At 32.8% G+C, this 22,319-nt stretch overlaps 1 protein-coding gene across 1 annotated transcript; it reads right to left on the minus strand.

The window, feature by feature from the left end:
* Positions 1–6,634: 6,634 nt before the first annotated feature.
* LOC143080006 (uncharacterized) lies at positions 6,635–15,945 on the minus strand. The gene is made up of 3 exons (XM_076255650.1): positions 15,507–15,945; positions 8,948–9,231; positions 6,635–6,890 (listed from the first exon to the last, which is right to left on the minus strand). Exons 1-3 carry the CDS (start codon positions 15,739–15,741, stop codon positions 6,702–6,704), a joined length of 708 nt encoding a protein of 235 aa, XP_076111765.1. The 5' UTR covers positions 15,742–15,945; the 3' UTR covers positions 6,635–6,701.
* Positions 15,946–22,319: the final 6,374 nt, after the last annotated feature.

A 22,319-nucleotide genomic window follows, 5' to 3' on the forward strand; every position in this document is an offset into this window, starting at 1 on the left:
CTGTCGGTAGTTAACATACAATATAGTGCTCCTATATACCGTCTATCACCAGTATTTGTCTATACCTACTGTCAGTAGTTAACATACAATATAGTGTTCCTATATACCGTCTATCAACAGTATTTGTCTATACCTACTGTCGGTAGTTAACATACAATATAGTGCTCCTATATACCGTCTATCACCAGTATTTGTCTATACCTACCGTCGGTGGTTAACATACAATATAGTGCTCCCATATACCGTCTATCAACAGTATTTGTCTATACCTACTGTCGGTAGTTAACATACAATATAGTGCTCCTATATATCGTCTACCAACAGTATTTATCTATACCTACCGTCGGTGGTTAACATGCAATACAGTACTCCTATTTACCGTATATCAACAGTATTTGTCTATACCTACCGTCGGTGGTTAACATACAATATAGTGCTACTATATACCGTCTATCAACAGTATTTGTCTATACCTACTGTTAGTAGTTAACATACAGTGTAGTGCTCCTATACACCGTATATCAACAGTATTTGTCTGTACCTACCGTCGGTGGTTAACATACAATATAGTGCTCCTATATACCGTCTATCACCAGTATTTGTCTATACCTACCGTCGGTAGTTAACATACGATATAGTGCTATTATATATACCGTCTATCAAGAGTTTTAGTCTATACCTACTGTTGGTAGTTAACATACAATATAGTGCTCCTATAAACCGTCTATCAACAGTATTTGTCTATACCTACTGTCGGTAGTTAACATACAATATAGTGCTCCTATATACAGTCTATCAACAGTATTTGTCTATACCTACTGTCGGTAGTTAACATACAATATAGTGCTCCTATATACCGTCTATCACCAGTATTTGTCTATACCTACTGTCAGTAGTTAACATACAATATAGTGTTCCTATATACCGTCTATCAACAGTATTTGTCTATACCTACTGTCGGTAGTTAACATACAATATAGTGCTCCTATATACCGTCTATCACCAGTATTTGTCTATACCTACTGTCGGTAGTTAACATACAATATAGTGCTCCTATATACCGTCTATCAACAGTATTTGTCTATACCTACCGTCGATGATTAACATACGATAAAGTGCTATTATATATACCGTCTATCAAGAGTTTTAGTCTATACATACTGTTGGTAGTTAACATACAATATAGTGCTCCTATATACCGTCTATCAACAGTATGTGTCTATACCTACTGTCGGTGGTTAACATACAATATAGTGCTCCTATATACCGTCTATCAAGAGTTTTAGTCTATACCTACTGTTGGTAGTTAACATACAATATAGTGCTCCTATATACCGTCTATCACCAGTATTTGTCTATACCTACTGTCGGTAGTTAACATACAATATAGTGCTCCTATATACCGTCTATCAACAGTATTTGTCTATACCTACCGTCGATGATTAACATACGATAAAGTGCTATTATATATACCGTCTATCAAGAGTTTTAGTCTATACCTACTGTTGGTAGTTAACATACAATATAGTGCTCCTATATACCGTCTATCAACAGTATTTGTTTATACCTACCGTCGGTGGTTAACATACAATATAGTGCTCCTATATACCGTCTATCAAGAGTTTTAGTCTATACCTACTGTTGGTAGTTAACATACAATATAGTGCTCCTATATACCGTCTATCAACAGTATGTGTCTATACCTACTGTCGGTAGTTAACATACAATATAGTGCTCCTAAATACCGTCTATCAACAGTATTTGTCTATACCTACCGTCGGTGGTTAACATACAATATAGTGCTCCTATAAACCGTCTATCAATAGTATTTGTCTATACCTACTGTCGGTAGTTAACATACAATATAGTGCTCCTATATACAGTCTATCAACAGTATTTGTCTATACCTACTGTCGGTAGTTAACATACAATATAGTGCTCCTATATACCGTCTATCACCAGTATTTGTCTATACCTACTGTTAGTAGTTAACATCCAATATAGTGTTCCTATATACCGTCTATTAACAGTATTTGTCTATACCTACTGTCGGAAGGTAACGTATTTGTCTATACCTACTGTCGGTAGTTAACATACAATATAGTGCTCCTATATATCGTCTACCAACAGTATTTATCTATACCTACCGTCGGTGGTTAACATGCAATACAGTACTCCTATTTACCGTATATCAACAGTATTTGTCTATACCTACCGTCGGTGGTTAACATACAATATAGTGCTACTATATACCGTCTATCAACAGTATTTGTCTATACCTACTGTTAGTAGTTAACATACAGTGTAGTGCTCCTATACACCGTATATCAACAGTATTTGTCTGTACCTACCGTCGGTGGTTAACATACAATATAGTGCTCCTATATACCGTCTATCAACAGTATTTGTCTATACCTACTGTCGGTAGGTAACATACAATATAGTGCTCCTACATGTGTATATACCGTCTATCAACAGTATTTGTCTATACCTACCGTCGGTGGTTAACATACAATATAGTGCTCCTAAATACCGTCTATCAAGAGTTTTAGTCTATACCTACTGTTGGTAGTTAACATACAATGTAGTGCTCTTATATACCGTCTATCAACAGTATTTGTCTATACCTACCGTCGGTGGTTAACATGCAATATAGTCCTCATATATACTGTCTATCAACAGTATTTGTCTATACCTACCGTTGGTGGTTAACATGCCATACAGTACTCCTATATATCGTCTATCAACAGTATTTGTCTGTACCTACCGTCGGTGGTTAACATGCCATACAGTACTCCTATATACCGTATATCAACAGTACCTGTCTATACCTACCATCGGTGGTTAACAAGCATTACAGTACTCCTATATACCGTCTATCAATACTATTTTTCTCAAACTACCGTCGGTGGTTAACATGTAATACAGTGCACCTATATACCGTCTATTATCAGTATTTTTCTAAACCTACCATCGGTGGTTAACATGCAATATAGTGCTCCTATATACCGTCTATCAACACTATGTTTCTAACCTGTTTCTATACCCACCGTCAGTGGTTAACATGCAATACAGTGCACCTATATACCGTATATCAACAGTATTTGTCTATACCTATATATATCTATCGTCGGTGGTTAACATGCAATATAGTCCTCCTATATACTGTCTATCAACAGTATTTAGTCTATACCTACCGTCGGTGGTTAACATGACATATAGTACTCCTATATACCGTATATCAACAGTACCTGTTTATACCTACCATCGGTGGTTAACAAGCAATACAGTACTCCTTTATACCATATATCAAAAGTATTTGTCTATACCTACCGTCGGTGGTTAACGTGAAATATAGTGCTGTCTATTAAAATTATGTGTCTATACATACTGTCGGTGGTTAACATACAATAAAGTGCTCCTATAAACCGTCTATCAACAGTTTTCATTTATACCTACCGTCGATGGTCAATATAACGTATTATATGGTCCGTATATAGTGCTCATATATACCGTCTGTCAGAAGTATCTGAATTTACCTACCGTCGGTGGTTAACATACAATATAGTGCTCCTATATACCGTCTATTAACAGTATTTCTTTATACCTACCGTCGGTGGTTAACGTAAAATATAGTGCTCCTTTATATACCGTCTTTCAATAGTATTTCTTTATACCTACTGTCGGTGGTTAACATAGAATTTAGTGCTCCTATATACCGTCTATCAACCGTATTTGTCTATACCTACCGGCGGTTGTTATCAGAACAAACTATTTTCAATCGACAGTCCAAAGTTTCGTATCTATACTTCACTCTGAATGACCGATGACATTTATTTGACCAGTAACATTCCCTATTGTATTCATTATTTAGTTTTCTCCCTGAACTTGTCTGAAATATTTGCGGCTGTACTGATGGCAAACAACAATCAATCAATTTCTTAAAGTACTTCTTAATCTAAATCATATATTATTTTTTAATCTAACCAGTAATATGTGATCGGTGAATGTACGTATGACAATTACGCCAATTTTGAAAAAGCATATTTTTTTTCATTTGCGCACATTGACATTTTTTAATTTGCGCCAAATTGATTCGAAAGGTTAGGTCTGATAAATTTAGATGATAAAATTAAACTTGTTTAACCAAACGCAGCAATTCAATGAACACAAGCTACAATATAGATAAATGTGTGTATAGACACATGTTGAGCTCATGGGTATCATCATTTAATCACACTTCTGGTACCTGAACATTTACTTTCATATATGGAACCGATGCCATAAAGAAAAAAACAGGCTTTAACTTATAAAAATTTTGATAAAAAAGGGGATGCTTTATTGTAGGGAAGATATCACAAGGTTGCAGTTCAACAGAAGTGTTGCATGACAATACTCAGTTAAAAAAGATTTGTGCATATGCAAATGTGCTTTTTATGTCAAACAGTTACAATCTTATTTTATAAAGTGCTACTTCAAGGCTACTTCAAGTGTGATGTACACTTGCAATAAACTTATCCTGCTTTCAATCCCCCTCCTCCTCCCCGTCACGTGTGAGCAAGTGGCAGGTGGCAAAAGGCCAGAAGGAATATTTTTGTTATTATATAAATAAATTTTATACATCTTATATGCCTCATGACTTGTGTTTACCTGTTAATTTGTGCAAATGAAGAAAATAAATTTGGCGCAAATAAATAAAAAAAAATAGGCGCTAATTAAGTGCAGATTGGCGCAAATGGAAAAAGCCGAAGCAAATATAATCTTTTCTCGTATCAAGATTTCAAGATTTTATTCATAACCTCAGACACATTCTTGTGTACAAGAGGACAATAATATATACAACCATATTAAAATAATATATAGCGAGACAGGACAAACGAAACACAAATACATAGTATATTTTAAAAGACAATTGGTATAATTAGATTAAGTATTTTATGATTTTCTTCACGAACATTGATAATTTCCTTTGAACTTGTACGTTACATATAGACAACAAGCCAGTGAATTTCTTCTTGCTTGGATTCATTACATAGTAATTTGGTACAAACTTTGATCTAAGAGCAGAAACATCAGCATTTTTACAGGTAAACAATATATGAAACTCATCCCCTATTCCCTCATTACATAATGTACATATTCTATTTTCCCTCGCGATCCCCGCCCATCTACCCGTCTCAATAGGTAACTTCAAATTCGAGCATCGAAGTTTAGATATGTAATATCTGTCCTTGGGTAATAATCGCAATAGATACGGTTCCAAACCAAACTCGAGTTTGAATAATGAATAGAATTCACCCCTATCAGATCAAATTGGTGTTTTCTTTCTTTTTTTCGTTCAGTTTCATCTAGTCCATTTGTTCATTTGACTCTGTCTTTATCACGACTAAGATGCATTTTAATTTATAATGTAAAGTCGTTCAGGTTTTTGTTTTATTATATAAAAAAAGAAGATATGGCATGATTGCCAATGAGACAACTCTCTAAAAGAGACAAAGTGACACCGGAATTAACTATTAAAAAAACCTTTAACCGATCACGGTACGCTGACGGTACAGATGTCTGTAAATTCAGAAATTAATGCGAGGTTTTTATTATTGCGACAATAATTAAGACTCGCATTTCGAAGTATTGCGTTTGAATTAATCAATCAAAATCTCATTTCAGGCTATAATATGACTCTCATCGCATTCAATATTTAACAAATGCACGCAACAAATTTACATTCAAAAATTTGATGTATATTTGACAAGATTAGTTCGTTTAAGGTGCTAAAAATTCTATAATTAGTGTATTATTCTCCCAAGTTTATTTGAAAAGGTATAATTCCTCTATACAATTGGCAAAATCTTTCATAAAATATCCAGTAAGTTGGATAAACGTTTACCAAATCATCCCAATACAGTTTGATTTATATATTCACTTTGCTATTCCGTTCTTGCACAGTGATATAGTTCATTTTGCGTCATCCCATATTCTAGCAAAGGGAGATGATCTAAGCATCACCGTTACATCAGTAATAGCTCTAGTACATAAAATAGTTAGCTCGAACTGTATGATCCTGTGTGAATCTGATCTTTATATTAAAAGTGCATAAATGGTTCACATATGGGTCTTATTTAAAAATTAAACAGTATCAAAACAATTAGTGCATTATAATATAACCAAATAGGCATGCAAAAAAGAATCAATAGGCAAAATATGTTTGTCTACCGTCTAATTCTAATTGCTAATATTTACTGTATTGTACATAGCTCAATTCCATTCCATTCCATTCAATTTTATTTATTTTTTAATTTTCAGCAGAAAACAGTATTTCTAACAATTAAATTGAATTAATTTGATATGACGTTGACACACGGTAATCACTCTCATGTTTTTATTTACATCGCTGTCAATCATCCGGTAAAGATGAATATTCATTACTACCCTCGGTAGTTAACGTCCCTCGATGGTTAACTTTAAGTGCCTACCTAACTATAGTGGCAAAAAATTATGTGCTATATACAGATATAGGAAGATGTGGTATGAGTGCCAATGAGACAACTCTCGATCCAAGTATGTATTCTGTTAAAACTTTGCGTTCAAATATTTCAAACAATTAAAATGTATGTGATAGCATTTAGCAAACCAATTAAAGAAAGTCTTTTATTTTAATCATATCAATAATGAAAAATAACAAATGGCAATGAAATGACCAGTTATGTGAGATTTGATCGTCGACTTTCAAACTGTGAATAATTGCCACAGTAATTGTTTGTCACAGGGTTATTTGCCTTGATTGATCTGTCACATTGTATTTCGGTACTCCTCGGTGAACTAGGTGGACTGTCTTTTTTAGGTCGACCTTTAGGCTTTATTGATGTCTCAGAACCTCCCTTTTGGATTACCTGTAAAATTCAAGATTTCGTTAACTTGCATCTGTATATGTGTAGAAATGACTAAATGGCTTACTAAAGAGTTATATTTTCAAAATTTGTGATGTAATCTGGTCGCTGATCTTGCTCTGCTCATTGTGAAAATTGTTTTGTGGTTTTGTTTCATGATTCTGTTTTGTAAGGTTTTTTTACGTTGTTCGTTTTTTTTAGTGTTTTTTTTTTTTGGGGGGGGGGGGGGGTGCTTTTTTTTTTGCTTTTCAAGAAAGTAAAAGTAAAGTAAAGTTTTCAAATTGAAACTGTATCATAAATTAACATTATTATTATTATTTATTATTTTATTATTATTACAATTTTCTATCGCGCTAAATCTAAAACAATATTACTCAAAGCGCTTTACATCACATGTTAAAAGAAATATACACACAGACAATGATAAAAATATAAAACATAAACCCACAAAATAAATATTTAAGTGTTAACACTTTTCTAGATAAAAGGATTAATAATGTGGAAATTTTTTCAAAAAAAAAGTGGAATATATATATCAATGAATCAAAATAAAAACATACAGTGTACATATTATAAATGAAACATATCTCTAGTTAAAAGAAAGGTTCGATAAATCAAAAACAGGCTAACGTCTATGGCACAATGTATCACAGAAACGAATTTAAGGGATTAAAAATGCTTGTCGAAAAAAGTGAATTTTTAAGTTCTTTTTGAATACAGGCACCGACTTTGCATTTTGAAGTGTTTTTGGTAATGCATTCCAAAGGATGGCCGCTGCTTGATCAAAGCCGTAGGTTTTGGTTCGCACAATAGGAGTTACGAGTGTTAAGTTGTTTTCAGACCTTAATGATCTTGATGGCCTGTATAAATTTACAAGTTCACTAAGATATAATGGCGCTTCATGTTTCACGGACTTGAACACATATAATAATATTTTGTATTGCACCCTGTATTGCACAGGCAGCCAGTGAAGAGACTCAAGTGTCGAAGTAATGTGTTCGTATTTCTTTTTTCTTGTCACCACTCGCGCAGCAGTGTTCTGAACCCTTTGTAGTCTCTGAATCATGTAAGCTGGTAGTCCATAGAGTAAAGCGTTGCCATAATCCAATCGAGAAATGATTAAGCAACATATACATTTACGTATATTTAAAGTGTTGAATATTTGATAAGAGTTTGTTTAATAAAAGTTTAGCGTGTTGAATAATTAGTTTCAGGCTTAGGGCATATCTAAATGCCCAATCATTGAAGCTTTGCAGGGGATGTTAAAACATTTTTATATCTTAATGCTCAGGCCACACTATAAAAGAAACTACTTTATTAAATCGAAACGGAATTAAAGTGGTACCCAACACCTTCACTAAAATTAATTTGGCCCGTTTAATTTTCAAAAAAAATTGACAAAGTATTTACTTCGACCCTGTGACAAAAATATAAAACTTTCAAAAAATTTGAACCAACCATTTTATCAGAAAGATTACACTGGTTATATAGCAGTTTGACAAACACTTATTTTGATCATTGAGACGCTTAATATTCCCTTAACAACATAACTCGAATAATTCTGCGCCCTCTAGCGGCCTATAGCCTATAGTCTGCAAAAAGTCAAAAAATAACATCAGAACCTTTTGAAATTTGACATTTCTATCGTATGCTCCAAGTGCGCCATATTTAGGAATAAGAAAAATATACTGATTTGCCCCTTGGGTCAGAATAATGTGTCCGGGTAGGGTTACACATCTTCCTCTTGCCTTGTGAAAGAGTACGCTTAAATTCTGAAGAGGCGTGTCGTCCCAGTACAAAAAAAAATGATTTCATCAACATGTTATTGTCTTTATAGTCATGTAATACTTCCCACTGGACGTTTAATATCAATCTATCATCGCCATCGATATTTGAATCAAAATATTATAAACAAATGATATAGCAAGAACAATAGTAGATAATAAATAACTATAAGCAAGCTCATACCCCCACCCAAAACCACAACCACCACACCCTAGCTGTAGTCAGATTGAAAATTGAAAGAAGTACATCCTTAAAAACACAAGAGTAATGCTTACCAACTTTTTCCATTTCATTCGTCTGTTTTGATACCATGTTTTAACCTGAACTTGAGATAATCCTAGAGTCTCTGCTAGTTCGATTCGATCGGGTGTTGATAGATATTTGTGGGTTTCAAACTTCTTTTCTAAGCCCATGAGCTGGAGTTCTGTAAAAACCGTTCTACTCCGCCTACATCTCTTTGGTTTGGAAAAGCCATCCAAGTCAGATGGGGATCTTGAACGAATGTAAACTGGAAGGGGGACTGGTGTAGCTAAAGGATCAATATAGTCTGTTGGAAACCCTGAAAATATGATATATGGCATATTCTAAGATGTTTATTTAAAATTGCATGAGTTTGATTGTTCATATCATAGAAAAACAAAGGGTACAAGGTATCTTTCCATGCCACAAAATCAGTACATTCTCAAGAAGCCGCAAATAAACAACGCCTTTATTGCTGTTCTTCATCTCAAAGTTTCAGGGAGACCTTCAACATGAAGCACACAAACTAACACCTAACTACATGTTTAAGACAACCCCTAGCACCGGCTTGAGCAGAATTCTTTGCAAAAACAATATGGATAGACTTTTTAAGACGTAACCGTTACTACCTAGTCGGGACCGGTAAAAAAACCCAGTTTAGTACATATTTAAAACAAAATAATTCCATATATGTAAAGTTTTAGATATTATTTAAAATTATAGGAATGAAATTGTTGAGGGAATATTAAGCGTCTCAGGATCTGACTTGGTTTATATATAGATAGATCTGATTCCTGGCCAAGTTGTCTCTTCTTTTGGTCCTCAATAGTTTGTCAAGTTTGGCCTCGAGCATTTCTTTTTGCGTATTTGGTGCCGAGTGAAATTAGAACCGATAACTTAATTTGATATTTATTTACAGAAATCCATCAGAAATCTCAAACATTTCTTTTTACGTATCTGATGCAGTGAAACTAGTACCCATAATTTAATTTTAGATTTATTTACAGAAATCCCTCAGATATCTTTACAGAATGAAATCATTTTTTTTCCGATTTATTTTAATATTGTAGTTTTTTAAATTTACTCAAGTTTTTTGGTAACAAGGATAGCAATAAATAGCACGTCTGAATTTGATAATTTCTATAACAAAATTACGTTAGTATTATCGAATTCGCGATTAATTTCTGGAAGTTAAATTTTTAAATAGTATATTTTTCAAAGATTCCTAAACAACAAATCATAATCGTTTTTTTTTTTATTTAATTATTATTCCGACTACAAACAAATCGGAAGAGATCCGTTTGCGCCAAAAAATGCGTCCTTTTGCGCCACAACTTTTTCTCTCCAACGTTTGCGCCACATGTTTTAAAATTACATGGTATCATTTGCGCCAAAAATAAAACATACGATTGCGCCAATTAGAAGAAAACTGACTTCCCTACTCCTTTATTCGGACTTAGTACCGGTGTCCTATATGCATCCATTCTTCCCCCATGCCAAATTTTCCGGGGGGAAAGACTGGATCGATCTAATATTTCTCCCGGAAAAATTGGCATGATCCTACTTTTCCCCCTCAGCGTTATGGGGGGAAAACCAGGATCAGGCCAATTCCCCCCCCCCCCCCCCCCCCCCCGCAGTTAGCGTGAGAAGCTAAATTTTCCGCCTTGTAATGTAACGTCGGCGACGTCACGGTAAGAATTTTTTATGAAAAAAAAGAATAGTCACTTTTCTTCTATCAGTTTATAGTTACCAAAGCTTCATCGTACGACTATATATTTGATAGGTATTTATAGAGATATATCTATAATACTAAAGTTACGAGGTCCAATTTGTCAGCCGTCATCACGTAAAAACGACGAATCAAAGAATTCAACTTTATATACAACTAATATAGTACAAAGGTGTAGATTAAAAATTACACCACTCCAGGTCCTTTTGTTTTCCACGTCATTAATATCGCCAATAATTAGGAAGTTCCGGGTCGAGTCCGATATCGATACCAATAGTATAATCACCTGTTACCTATTACCTTATCTGTACGTTCCGCATCTGACAGGCGCACCACCAAACGATGTATTCAGGATTAATATGCTATATAAACGGTTCATAATCACAGGGTTGACACTACTAAATTGTCAAATTGTTACCTATTGCAGTATTTTAATCCGTAAGACTTTCTAAGATAACAATACGAATACTAAAAATCTGGACTAAAAATAAGTTTCAATTTGTTAGCGGGAATGACGTAAAACAGCGAATCAAAGAATTCAACTTTATTTATAACTAATATAGGACAATGCTGTTGATTAAAAAATACTCCATTCCAGGACCTTTTGTTTTCCAAATATTTAATATTACCAATAATTGATAAGTTCCAGTTCGACGGGTTCAAACAGAAAGATTTTCAAAGCAGAGAAAAGTGTGTATCTTATAATCGGCATGACTTTATCAGATGACAGTACTAATACTAAGATAAGGCTTGCGCATAGTTATATACTTTAATTCAGTCACGGAGCCGCGATATCACGGGTGTGTTCTAGTATGTTATATTTATACACATGAAACACAATCTGATGTGATGATCACATCCTTTCTCTTTCGTGAACCCTTGGTATCATTGACCAAATGAATACAATTACGTTAACCACTTCTGGTCAAGTAGTAGATTTTTCCCAGGACAGACGTCTATGATGTCTCCGAAGTAATATGGTGAAATGACTTCACATGATAAATCATGCAAAGTATAATTACTAAGTATAATAGAACTCACCAAAAGCACGGATAGAGAGGAATACTCGTCGACTTAAAACTTTAATTCAGGAGAAGAAGTCCGATACGGATGAAACTTCATCCAACCCAGAGAAGATATGAACACCCTCTCTAGCCAGCACGGGAGACGTAGAAGTACAGGGACTAACCACAGTATAGTTTGAGCTGTACAAGATCTATAACAACAAAAAATCCCACCTGCCCTACAGATACATAGGGTCGAACACTTTCTAGCACCCATGATACAAATTCGACGTGGTAGTAAGTAATTAAAGGCCGCTGGAACCGTACGGCATTTCACAACGTGAAACCATCATAAATCATAATCGGCTTTAAAATGCCCCGACCATAAAATTGTGAAAAAATTGAAACAAAACTAACGGACTTATTTATAAGAAAATAATTTACGAAAAAAACATGACCGACATGAAACGATAACATTCACTGTACTACATGTTCCTGGCTTTGGAACAACACAGAAAGAATGTGGCGGCCTTAAACTCAACCCTCCTCCAACCGCAAGAAAAAACTGTAAAATATCATCGGCAATTGACTTCACTAAAATGTTAGTACGGTGCACCATAATCACTTACATAAAAACAATAGACACAAAGCACCAAAATGAAAGTAAAAAGTATTCGCTTTTTCCACTGAAAGGTATTTCAAAGCCAGTGAAAATGTAGTCTAGTCGGAATAGAGGACATAGACAGAATGGTAAACATGTAAACAGACTGATGAATATGCAGACAGACTTGTGAACATAGAGACAGACAGTTAAAAATGTAAAAAGACTAGGGGACACATAGAAAACTGCTGAACAGAAAGACAGTCTAGTTGACACATTGACAGACTGATAAAATTGTACAGGGCCGTAACTAGGATTCGAATTCAGGGGAGGCAGGGGTTTGGGGGCCTTCTTGAAGGCCGTACTTTGACCTATAATTATTAACATTAAATACATTGTGACCGTGGATTTTTTTCTAAAAAAAATCAGTGGCAAAAAATGACCCGTTTTTCTTCAACTTCCTTACTTTAAGAAACATCAGTATTGCTGGATCCTGGAAGCAGTTTTTATGCAAACAATTATTATCTGTGTTTAAAGATATTTTTGTTAGAAATCAAACTGGTAAGTTAAAAAAGCACATAAAGCAGGATCATAGAACGCAAGATATCTTTTTTATCGAGGACCTTGCATTTCAATATTGTTGAAAGCTGAACAGACATGTATATAACTACAACCAGGGAATTTCTATACTAGTATATACTTATAAGCTGATTCAGACAGTAACGAATTTCCAATATCATAAAAGATTCACAATACAAAGGGAACTTCCTCTGCTTAATTGAGCCCCTAAAAAAATGTGAATAGTTAAGTTTTAATCAAAATTGTCGAAAGCAAAGTTTCATATGTGTTCTCATACGAATAACAGACGGACGGCCACACGAAAAAATAAATAAAACAAATACTGAAACGGTTCACTATCGATCAAAAATCCAGAAAATGACAGATATATCACGTATCATGATAACACTGTTAAAACTGTAAACTTGTGTTGTTTATAATATAAATTCAATTTCTTCGTGTACATATTGTCAATATTTTATTCTATTACTTAAAAAATAATTGGTGTAGAAAATTCAGCCTCCCCTGCCTCATAGGTAGTCACGGCCCTGTGTAAACAGACTTGTTTAAATTTGAATGAACAACAAATTTGTATACAACTAAATATAATTCTAACACTGTTCGGTTTAATTTCCAGACATGCATATACATGTACATATATTGAAATCTATATCATGGGGGAAAAGATTGGCATGGGGGAAAAGTTACTATATGTATACGTATTGTCAACTTTCCGCAGGGGAAGAATGACAATGATCCAAAATCTCCCCGGGGGAAACATTGGCTCATGCCAGTCTTTCCCCCGGGGGAAAAACTGGCATGGGGGGAGAATGGCTATATAACACCGGCAGTGTACATGGCAAATGTTTCCTTTCTGAAACATATCTTCTTCTTCCTGCTGCTGCATGGGTACTCCCAAATTTAATGTATGTAATAACTTGTAACTTCACTTTATTGTAAAAAAACTCAAACATTGAAGGATGAAATGCATATTTAACAGTTCATAATGAATTCCTCATATAAATATTAAAAGCCCATACGCATGGTGGGAATAAAGCACTGTGTCATCAACATATGTGGCTAAAACATAATCAGCAAAACTTTTATATATTTAAATTAATTTAGAAATTAACATGCAACTCATTGAGAGCTTTTCTTCTCTATTGGCATAGTCTTTATTAAATGTTTAGCAAAGCAATAAGTTTAAATCTCTCCAGATGCCCATCTTCATGGTAAAATATCTCCGAATATGTGATACTTTTTAAGCCAAAAATAAAAATAAATATTATGTGTACAGGTAAATTGGCGCAAATGAGTTCCGATTATTAGCGCAATTGATACATTTGGAAAACAAAGTTTGGCGCAAATGATACCCCTGAAAAAAGTAATTGGCGCAAAAAGACTGCTGCCAAAAAATCATCAAATATTTTAAAGATGGCAATCCCTTTTTCCTTTAATTCATGTAAATATATTATCTATTTTTTGTTACTTGCCGCTGGTAGGAACTTTAACAAAATATTGAATCTGAATCTACTTTGTTTGTATTTTAAAATAATGAAACGATGTTACTGACTTTAATCTTTATGAGTAATCAGTAATGTTCATAATTACTGAAAGATTGACAAAAGATACCAGAGGGACAATCAAACTCATAGATCGAAAATAAACTGACAACGCCATTGCTAAAAATAAAAAGACAAACAGACAAATAATAGTACAGAAGACAAAACATAGAAAACCAAAGACTAAGAAACACGCACCCCACCAAAAACTGGGGGTGTCTGATCTCAGATTCGCAAACAATACCATTGCTCGTCAACAATCATATTATAAGTAAGAAATATTTAATGTCCATTTAGGACCTCCAAAAACCAAATATTTCGATAAGGTATATGAGAAATAAGTTATCTAAGATTTTCCGATTAAATCTTTGGTAATGCATTTTGAAATTTGTGGTATATGTGATAACTGAATCACAAATTTAATCCGTGATAACGACTTATTATTGAATTCGTTGTAAACAATACCTGATTACGATTTAAAAAAAAAGGGTCATGATTTTCTTAACTTGTGATCTTAAAATCGAATTCAATGTAACAGCTGTCCTTGAACCGCCCATTGATAAAATAGTCCTATCCTAGAAATTAAGATATTGTAAAAGTAATCTTATTCATCAAAGAAAACTTTAAAGGATTTTTGCATGTCAACATGTTTTGAATATTTGTCAAATATCTATAAAAAGTAAATTCAAAATTATTTTCGACAAATTTTTCTTTCTTTCTTATTTTCAACAGAATTGCATCGTGCAGATAAACGTTTGTGTTCATTGCTTTCTGTGTATATTTTTTTTCAAATCTTTTACCCTTACATATTCAAATTTCATTTGGTTTTTTTTTTATAATTGTTCTGGTTTGTTTAAGGTACTGTTTGTCTATTCCGTTTCATTTCAATTTTTCGATTTAGACTTCCTGAGAAAAAACAACTACAGGGATTGTGATCGTACCTCTATGTAAGAATATTAACACGAAATCAAAAATATTAACAACAATTATATTAGCATTTCAGTATTACAATTTCATAAAAAAAAGTTAGTAACTGTTTTCTTTATATAAATTGAAATTAATATTATCCATTTGAATAACTTTTTCTATGATTAGGACAAAACAAAAAGTTTATTTAACAATTGTGAAATAATATCTTACCTCTTAAACTTGATGTATAACCGAGATGTGGATATGAAAACATAGAATTGGAAAAATTAGAGGACGAATAACCGGGATAATAATTTCCTGGGTCATAATTTCCAAATTTGCCGGTGTCTGAATAGCCACTTTCATTGTCTCTTAATATGTCTCTGATATAAAACGAGGAACTTGAAACTGGATGTCTTGGAGGAATTTGTCCGTAATTATTCGTAGTGGGAAATGCGTTATTCATTTTTACATAAATTCACATTCAGTTCTATTTGTCCCTCTGTTCTAATGAAAACTCCCACAACTAAAGGAACATTAAGATTCTTGGGAAAGTCATATAATTTTGTCTTGAATTTCACACTGCAATACACTACAAAAACTTTGCGGTAGGTCTTTTTTGTTTTTCCATATTTTTGTTTAGAATATTATTACTGAAAAGTGGTATCATTACTGCTGTGTGATTTATGATAAATGAAATTTGAGAATAAGATAAGCAGGCATGAAAGTGATGGAATCAACCAATCAAATTGCAGATCTGATGATTAAACGTTAGTGTAACCAATCAGAGAGTAATTAGGAAACATTTAGCAGCAATTAGTGATAGCAACGCGTAAATAATATATATAATCTGATTGTATTAACCGTTTAATACAAACAATTATAAAAGAAAGTTGAAGATAATTTTATTTTATTTTTTTAAATCATTTAAAACGTTTTAGTGAATGCAACTTTTAAAATAATGAACGATTCAAAAAAGATAATCACTTGTTGCAAGGAATTGTATATTTAAGTACACAATTCCTTGCTTGTTGTCATTATAAATATTTTCACTCTTCCAATCACAGAATCTACTTTAATATTTTCATTTTAGCCTTTGTAATATTATAAAAAAAAAGATTAAATATTTAGCTATAAAAAAAACCGGGAAAAACCAAAATGATATATTTTCAAAAGTATTTTAATTCAAACGAAAGGGCAAATTCGTCTACAAAGAAACACTAGAAATAAAGAAAAACAAGGAACAGGCTCTCTGAAAACTAAATATTCCAAGTACCAGTAAATTTTATTCTCATTTTCTCGCAGAGTTTTTCATTCGCTACTCCTTGAATTCTTCAAAAGCAGATTATTTGAAACGTTATATGTACTTGAGACGATCTAGCGTATTACATATGTGGTCAGTTACTGACCTGCTGGGATTATAATAACACAGGTCATGTTCCTTTGGCCTCTGTTTAGTTTAATGAGCAGATGGTGATGTTATCTTAAACGAATAAAATTATCAAAACATTCGTATTAATTCCTCTGTACTGTGCATATTATTTTTTTCAATAAGGGAGCGATCGTCTGCCATTTTATGACATAATATATATGTTCAACGCAGAAAGAACAAGAAAAAGGAATTTCATATGAAAAGATAAATGAAGGTATTATATATTCCTTGAATAATCGCAGGGGTTGCTACAAAAAACAAAACACGAGTTAAAAAATATTTTAACTTATTTTTTTTTTTATAATTTTTGGTATGCACTCTCCCTTGTTTTTTAAACTGGCACAAGCGAAATGCAGGACATTTGAGCGTAAAATTTATGAATTTTTGAAATCACATACAATCAACAACAAAAAGTTTGAACACAAAACTCTGTTTAAAAAGTTCAAGGATTCGTCACTGGACATCGGCGTCTATAACCATTTGTGATAGTATCAGACACAGACTTTTTATTTACAGAATTTGTGAACACCATTAACTAATTTCTTTTCTACCGATTTCAGAGGATTCAACTTAATTAAAGGGGCACTAGCTGCCAAATTGATGTTCACCGATTTGACTCAAATTCTAATATATTGTTTATAAGAATGTAAAACATTTTTCCAAACTATAAAAAGTATAAAATAAACAATTTACAGGACATGGTCTCAATTAGATGTAGCTTCGTTTCGTAAGAATTTTAGTCAAGACGCCACCTAACTATCGAGTCGACCTTCTATGACCATATAAGCGATGTGATATAAATAGATTAAGCAGCTCGTGCAATTAGATTTTTATAGGTCTGTTAAATTTTGTTTTTTAAATTATAAATTAATGTTTATCGTCGTTTTTACCTTTATCCGAAAGATTTTTGTGGATCGAATTAGTCAATCAAATTATTTACCTTTGTTTCACTTTCAATCTTCACATTCTTTCCACAATACCCGGGCAATGCATGCGTATTCTATCTACCTTTTTATATTCTTAAAATGAAATTATTTTAATAAACGTATGTATTTTAACTAGTTTATATAGAAATTGTTTTATAGTCTCTCATAATTCTTAATAGAATGGTACTTGTAATTTATATTTGTGTATTGTCTGTTTTATAGTGTGTATATACTCTGTATGTACTGTATATTTATGTATTGCAAGTAGTGAGACTTAAATAAAATATTGAATCTGAATCTGAATCTATCTCTTTCTACGGGGTTAAATTGGAGTTCACATGAATACGGATTTAATGAGGTCGAGTTTTTCACTTGCAAGTGAATAATTCATTATCAATGTTTATTAGCTTTATTTGACAAAATTGAACCATTTTAGCTTATAAAAGCAAGTTTTTATTTCATTAATGATTGAACATAAAAATCATACTTTAAATTTTTTTTATACATCTCGCAGCTAGTGCCCCTTTAAGTTACAAGGAATTAAATTCCCCGAAAATGAGCATAGTAAGTAATCCCTCACTCACTGATAGAACTCTTTTTTTTTAATTTCCAAATTGGTGTTAAAATCGGTGTCGGTTATAGTTTAAAAATGTCAATACAAAAATACGAAGTTTCTTTCATTTTGGCGATTTCTGGTTTGATTTTATGACTCTATTCATGGAAAATAGTACATATATCTGAACAGAAGCTCAGGGAATGAAATTTGTTATGACTGGTATTTCGCCCACATTTCAAATTATTAATATTATAGTTTCTCTTTCTAAACTGGTGTCCCTGTTCATCAATACCATGTATTTTATTGTAATAAACCGACTGTTTACCGTGTCCGAAAATTTAGAAACGATCCTAGTAAACTTGTTGGTCCTTTAAATAAACTGATTCTAAAAGGTTACCAATTCAATACTGTAATAAGATCTTTGATCTTTGTTGTTGTGTACTACAACTTAAGTTTTCTGAGATCGAAATACTGGAACGTTTCCTTATTGTTGTGATTAGAGAAAATGAGATATACCTGTCTATTTTGAAAATGTCTGATTTGACAATATCAGAGTAATACCGAGACTTTAACGGTAGAGTTAAGGCATTGTTTTAACATGTCATGTACTTACTCTATGCTTATTCAAAATAACTACAAACTTAAAGCTGTTGTTGGGATTGGTGAATTACTTGTGGTGAATGCAAGTTTGCTTTTAATTTTGAAAATTATTTCCTCAGTAGTTGGACTTTTTAATAGTTAGTTATAAGGCAATATTTATACATAAAATCCTCATGTCAGTGTTTCTACAAAGCCATTCTATCGACTTTTGGTATTAAGATGACTTTTAATTTCTGACTCCAGTTAGCTCATCTGAATTGTTTTAATTGGCATGAAAACCCTATCCATATAAAACTATATAGACATACAAGTTGCTGGAAAGTTAGGCTAGTTTTTTTAAGTGTATTACTTGTTTAATGGATATTCAAATACAGAAACAACATAATCCAAACATGATGATTATAGTTACTTTTAAATTACAGCTTAGTACATTATAAAGCTTAGTCAGAGCATTGACTTACAGGCAATCATTACGCTGTTAATGTATCATCACCTTATCATAAATTGTATCGCCAATTGATCCTTTATTCATAGTGCTGATATTTTTTTTAATGTGTGGAAAAGTACAAAACTTTTTTTCTAACAGAGAAAATGTTGTATAACAATAAGATTTTCTAGATTAATATCTTAGTATCTAATAAATTTACCGATTAGACACAGCAGGAGCTATTTACAGTGCGAGTATCGTTTGCTCCAAACTCCTTGTTCTGACAGAGACAATTATTCCGCGACACATCACATATCATAGTAATTATCCATCCGAGATTGACACTGACATGTGAATTATATACAGTTTATGTACAATAAATAGATCAGTGCTGATCAGGGAATGTTGGCTTTGTTTTGACAGTGGTATTTGCTTTTGTCAGTTATGGTTTATGAGATAGATATTTAAGTTATGCAAAATTCTAGGTGGCCGTGATTTAGCTTAGCGCATATGCAAATCATTATTTGGACGTCTGCGGTGGTAAAAGTACTTAATTGCATTACATCAAATAACAATGGCATTTATATCATTGTTTTTAATGACAACTTTAAAAAGAAAAACCTATTATTGTTGATTGGCCGTGAAGAGACAAAAACAATGGTTCAAAAGTTATAAAATTAAATACCGTTATTTTACATATTGCACCAATTCATTATCATCCTTACCGTTATTTTACATATTGCACCAATTCATTATCATCCTTCAAAACATTAAGAAATAAAGCAATATGAATTATTTCATTTTATTTTCAAAGAAAAGGCTGTTATCGAGGAAAGCATCCTGATATATCAAGCAACATTTCCCCTGAATGTCAACTCTAACTTTTACGTCATTTTTCTTTTCGGAACAAACACTTTAGTTCGACTTTATACAAAACTACCATATTTTTCAAATAATATATAGTGTTGTCAAATCGTACACTTTTGCCTAACCGGTTACTCGTATAATCGTTCGACCGATTAACCGGTTAACCGGTTACCCCGTAGTTTAATTTACTGTGTGAAGGCCTTATCAATAGTAGGTTGGTCCCCTCCGTAAAACATTCAGTATGCCTTCGGAATATACAAATATGTCAAGAATTTCAATAACGGCCGGGAAACAGACTATATCAATAGTACCCTACACATCGATATAAGAAGATGTGGTATGAGTGTCAATCTGACTACATTCCATCCAAGTCATACTTTTCCGTTTTATAATACGATGAATTGAAGTTTGGCCTCTGGTTTTATAAAGCTTGTCTGTGAAGATTCCTGTCGAAGTTTGACTTTTAATAATCAAATACACGGTATCAACTATGGCGTTTGTACTTACTTCAAATTGAAAAATAAAAAAAAAACAAAAACGTCTTGATCTCGTAGAATTGAATATGTCTAAAACCGATGATTCTTCAATTTTGTCTTGTTGTCTCCGAAAATAATGTGAGGTGTTTCAATTAAAATTGATTAATCCTGATATTCGTATCATCAAGTATACATTGATTACATTCACGTTGGTTTGATTTTTTACAGTTTTTGAGTTATCATTTAGTTTAAAGTATGACAAAGACTTGCACGACGGAGATTGCACATTCTACATAATATAAGATCAAAAATGAAATAATGAAGTAAATCGTAAAATTTAATCGTATTACTGATTAAAAAATACTGTTAAAAAAACATGAAACTAATTATGTTTCCTTAAGATCTTGCCCCGAGCTGAGAGACAAGTTCTAATTAATCTTATATTTTTGGATTAACAATACTAATCGATATACTGGACAATTGATCCGTCAAATAGATTACCACGACGACAATTTTTTAAAGAAACACAACTATTTAATGATTTCAATACAAATTTATATCATATCTATTAAATTTTAAAAAAGTCCGGTTAACCGGTTAGCGTTTTTGGTATTCGGTATTCGGTCGTTCGAACGGTTAACCGGTTAACCGATTAACCGTTGACAACACTAATAATATAAAAAGAAAAACAATTTTAAACTCAATGTTGTACCTTTTTTTTTTAAATTTCCAATGGAATAAAAAAAAACTGTTCCATTCGGAAGCAATTGCTTTTCTGTAATTTTGAAGCAAACCATTCGTTTAAAAAACATGCCGCCAACAAAAGTTGAAGGCCGTTGCTTTTAAAGAAAAACTTTATGAGAAAACATTGGAAAAGCAATATCAGTGATATCTCAGTGGTTGATTGCAGAATTTATAAACATGTGCTGTAGTTTTGATAGTATCTTATTTCTTGATCACAACAATGATACATCAAGACAATTAAATCCTAAATGTTGATAAGGGAATATAATTGAAAAGTAAGGAGGTGGAGTATGATTGCCAATAGGACAACTCAGCAGAGATTAAGGGACGAGTACATAATGACAACTTTACAACGTACGACAACCCTGGACTTCTGCCGACCAATGTATAACGAGACATCCGTTCGACAGCGCCAGATGTATAATTTGCAGCCACGTCCGGTTGGAAAAGGGACATTTTATCTCCATTCAGAGATAAATTGTGAATTTGACCAGTAAAGATACAGTTGGATAGTGCTTATTCCAAACGGAGACCTAAATGAAAAGGGTGTGGAAGTAGAAATTTAAACATATTTAGCTTGTACTATTATAACACGAAGGCTGACTTTCTCCCATTACTATTGGTAGTCAAGGTATTATACAGTTGTCGAATTTTCTGTGTTGACAATGCATTTCTAAATTAAACATCACTTAAACAAATTATGAGGGTTTGGGTGGTGGGGAGGAAGAGAACAAAAAGATTGCCACTGACGCAATTTTGTTCATGGGGCATATGGCAGGGTTGAAGTTTCTTAAGCCTTTATCTCAACCAATGTAATAAAAAGGTTTTTATAAACAAACAAAAAAAGTATACTTTTAGTTTATATAAACACGAGAATCGATATGACGCTAATGTTTAGAAACTGGGAAAGCCCTATAGGTCATTTTCTCTTTTTTTTTTATGTAGAATCGTTAAGTTTTATCGTTAAATATGATGTCAAGTTAATATATATTGCTGTCTTTATAATGCAATCTTAA

This window comes from Mytilus galloprovincialis, chromosome 6, assembly GCF_965363235.1.
Source record: "Mytilus galloprovincialis chromosome 6, xbMytGall1.hap1.1, whole genome shotgun sequence".
NCBI classification, from domain to species: Eukaryota; Metazoa; Mollusca; class Bivalvia; order Mytilida; family Mytilidae; genus Mytilus; species Mytilus galloprovincialis.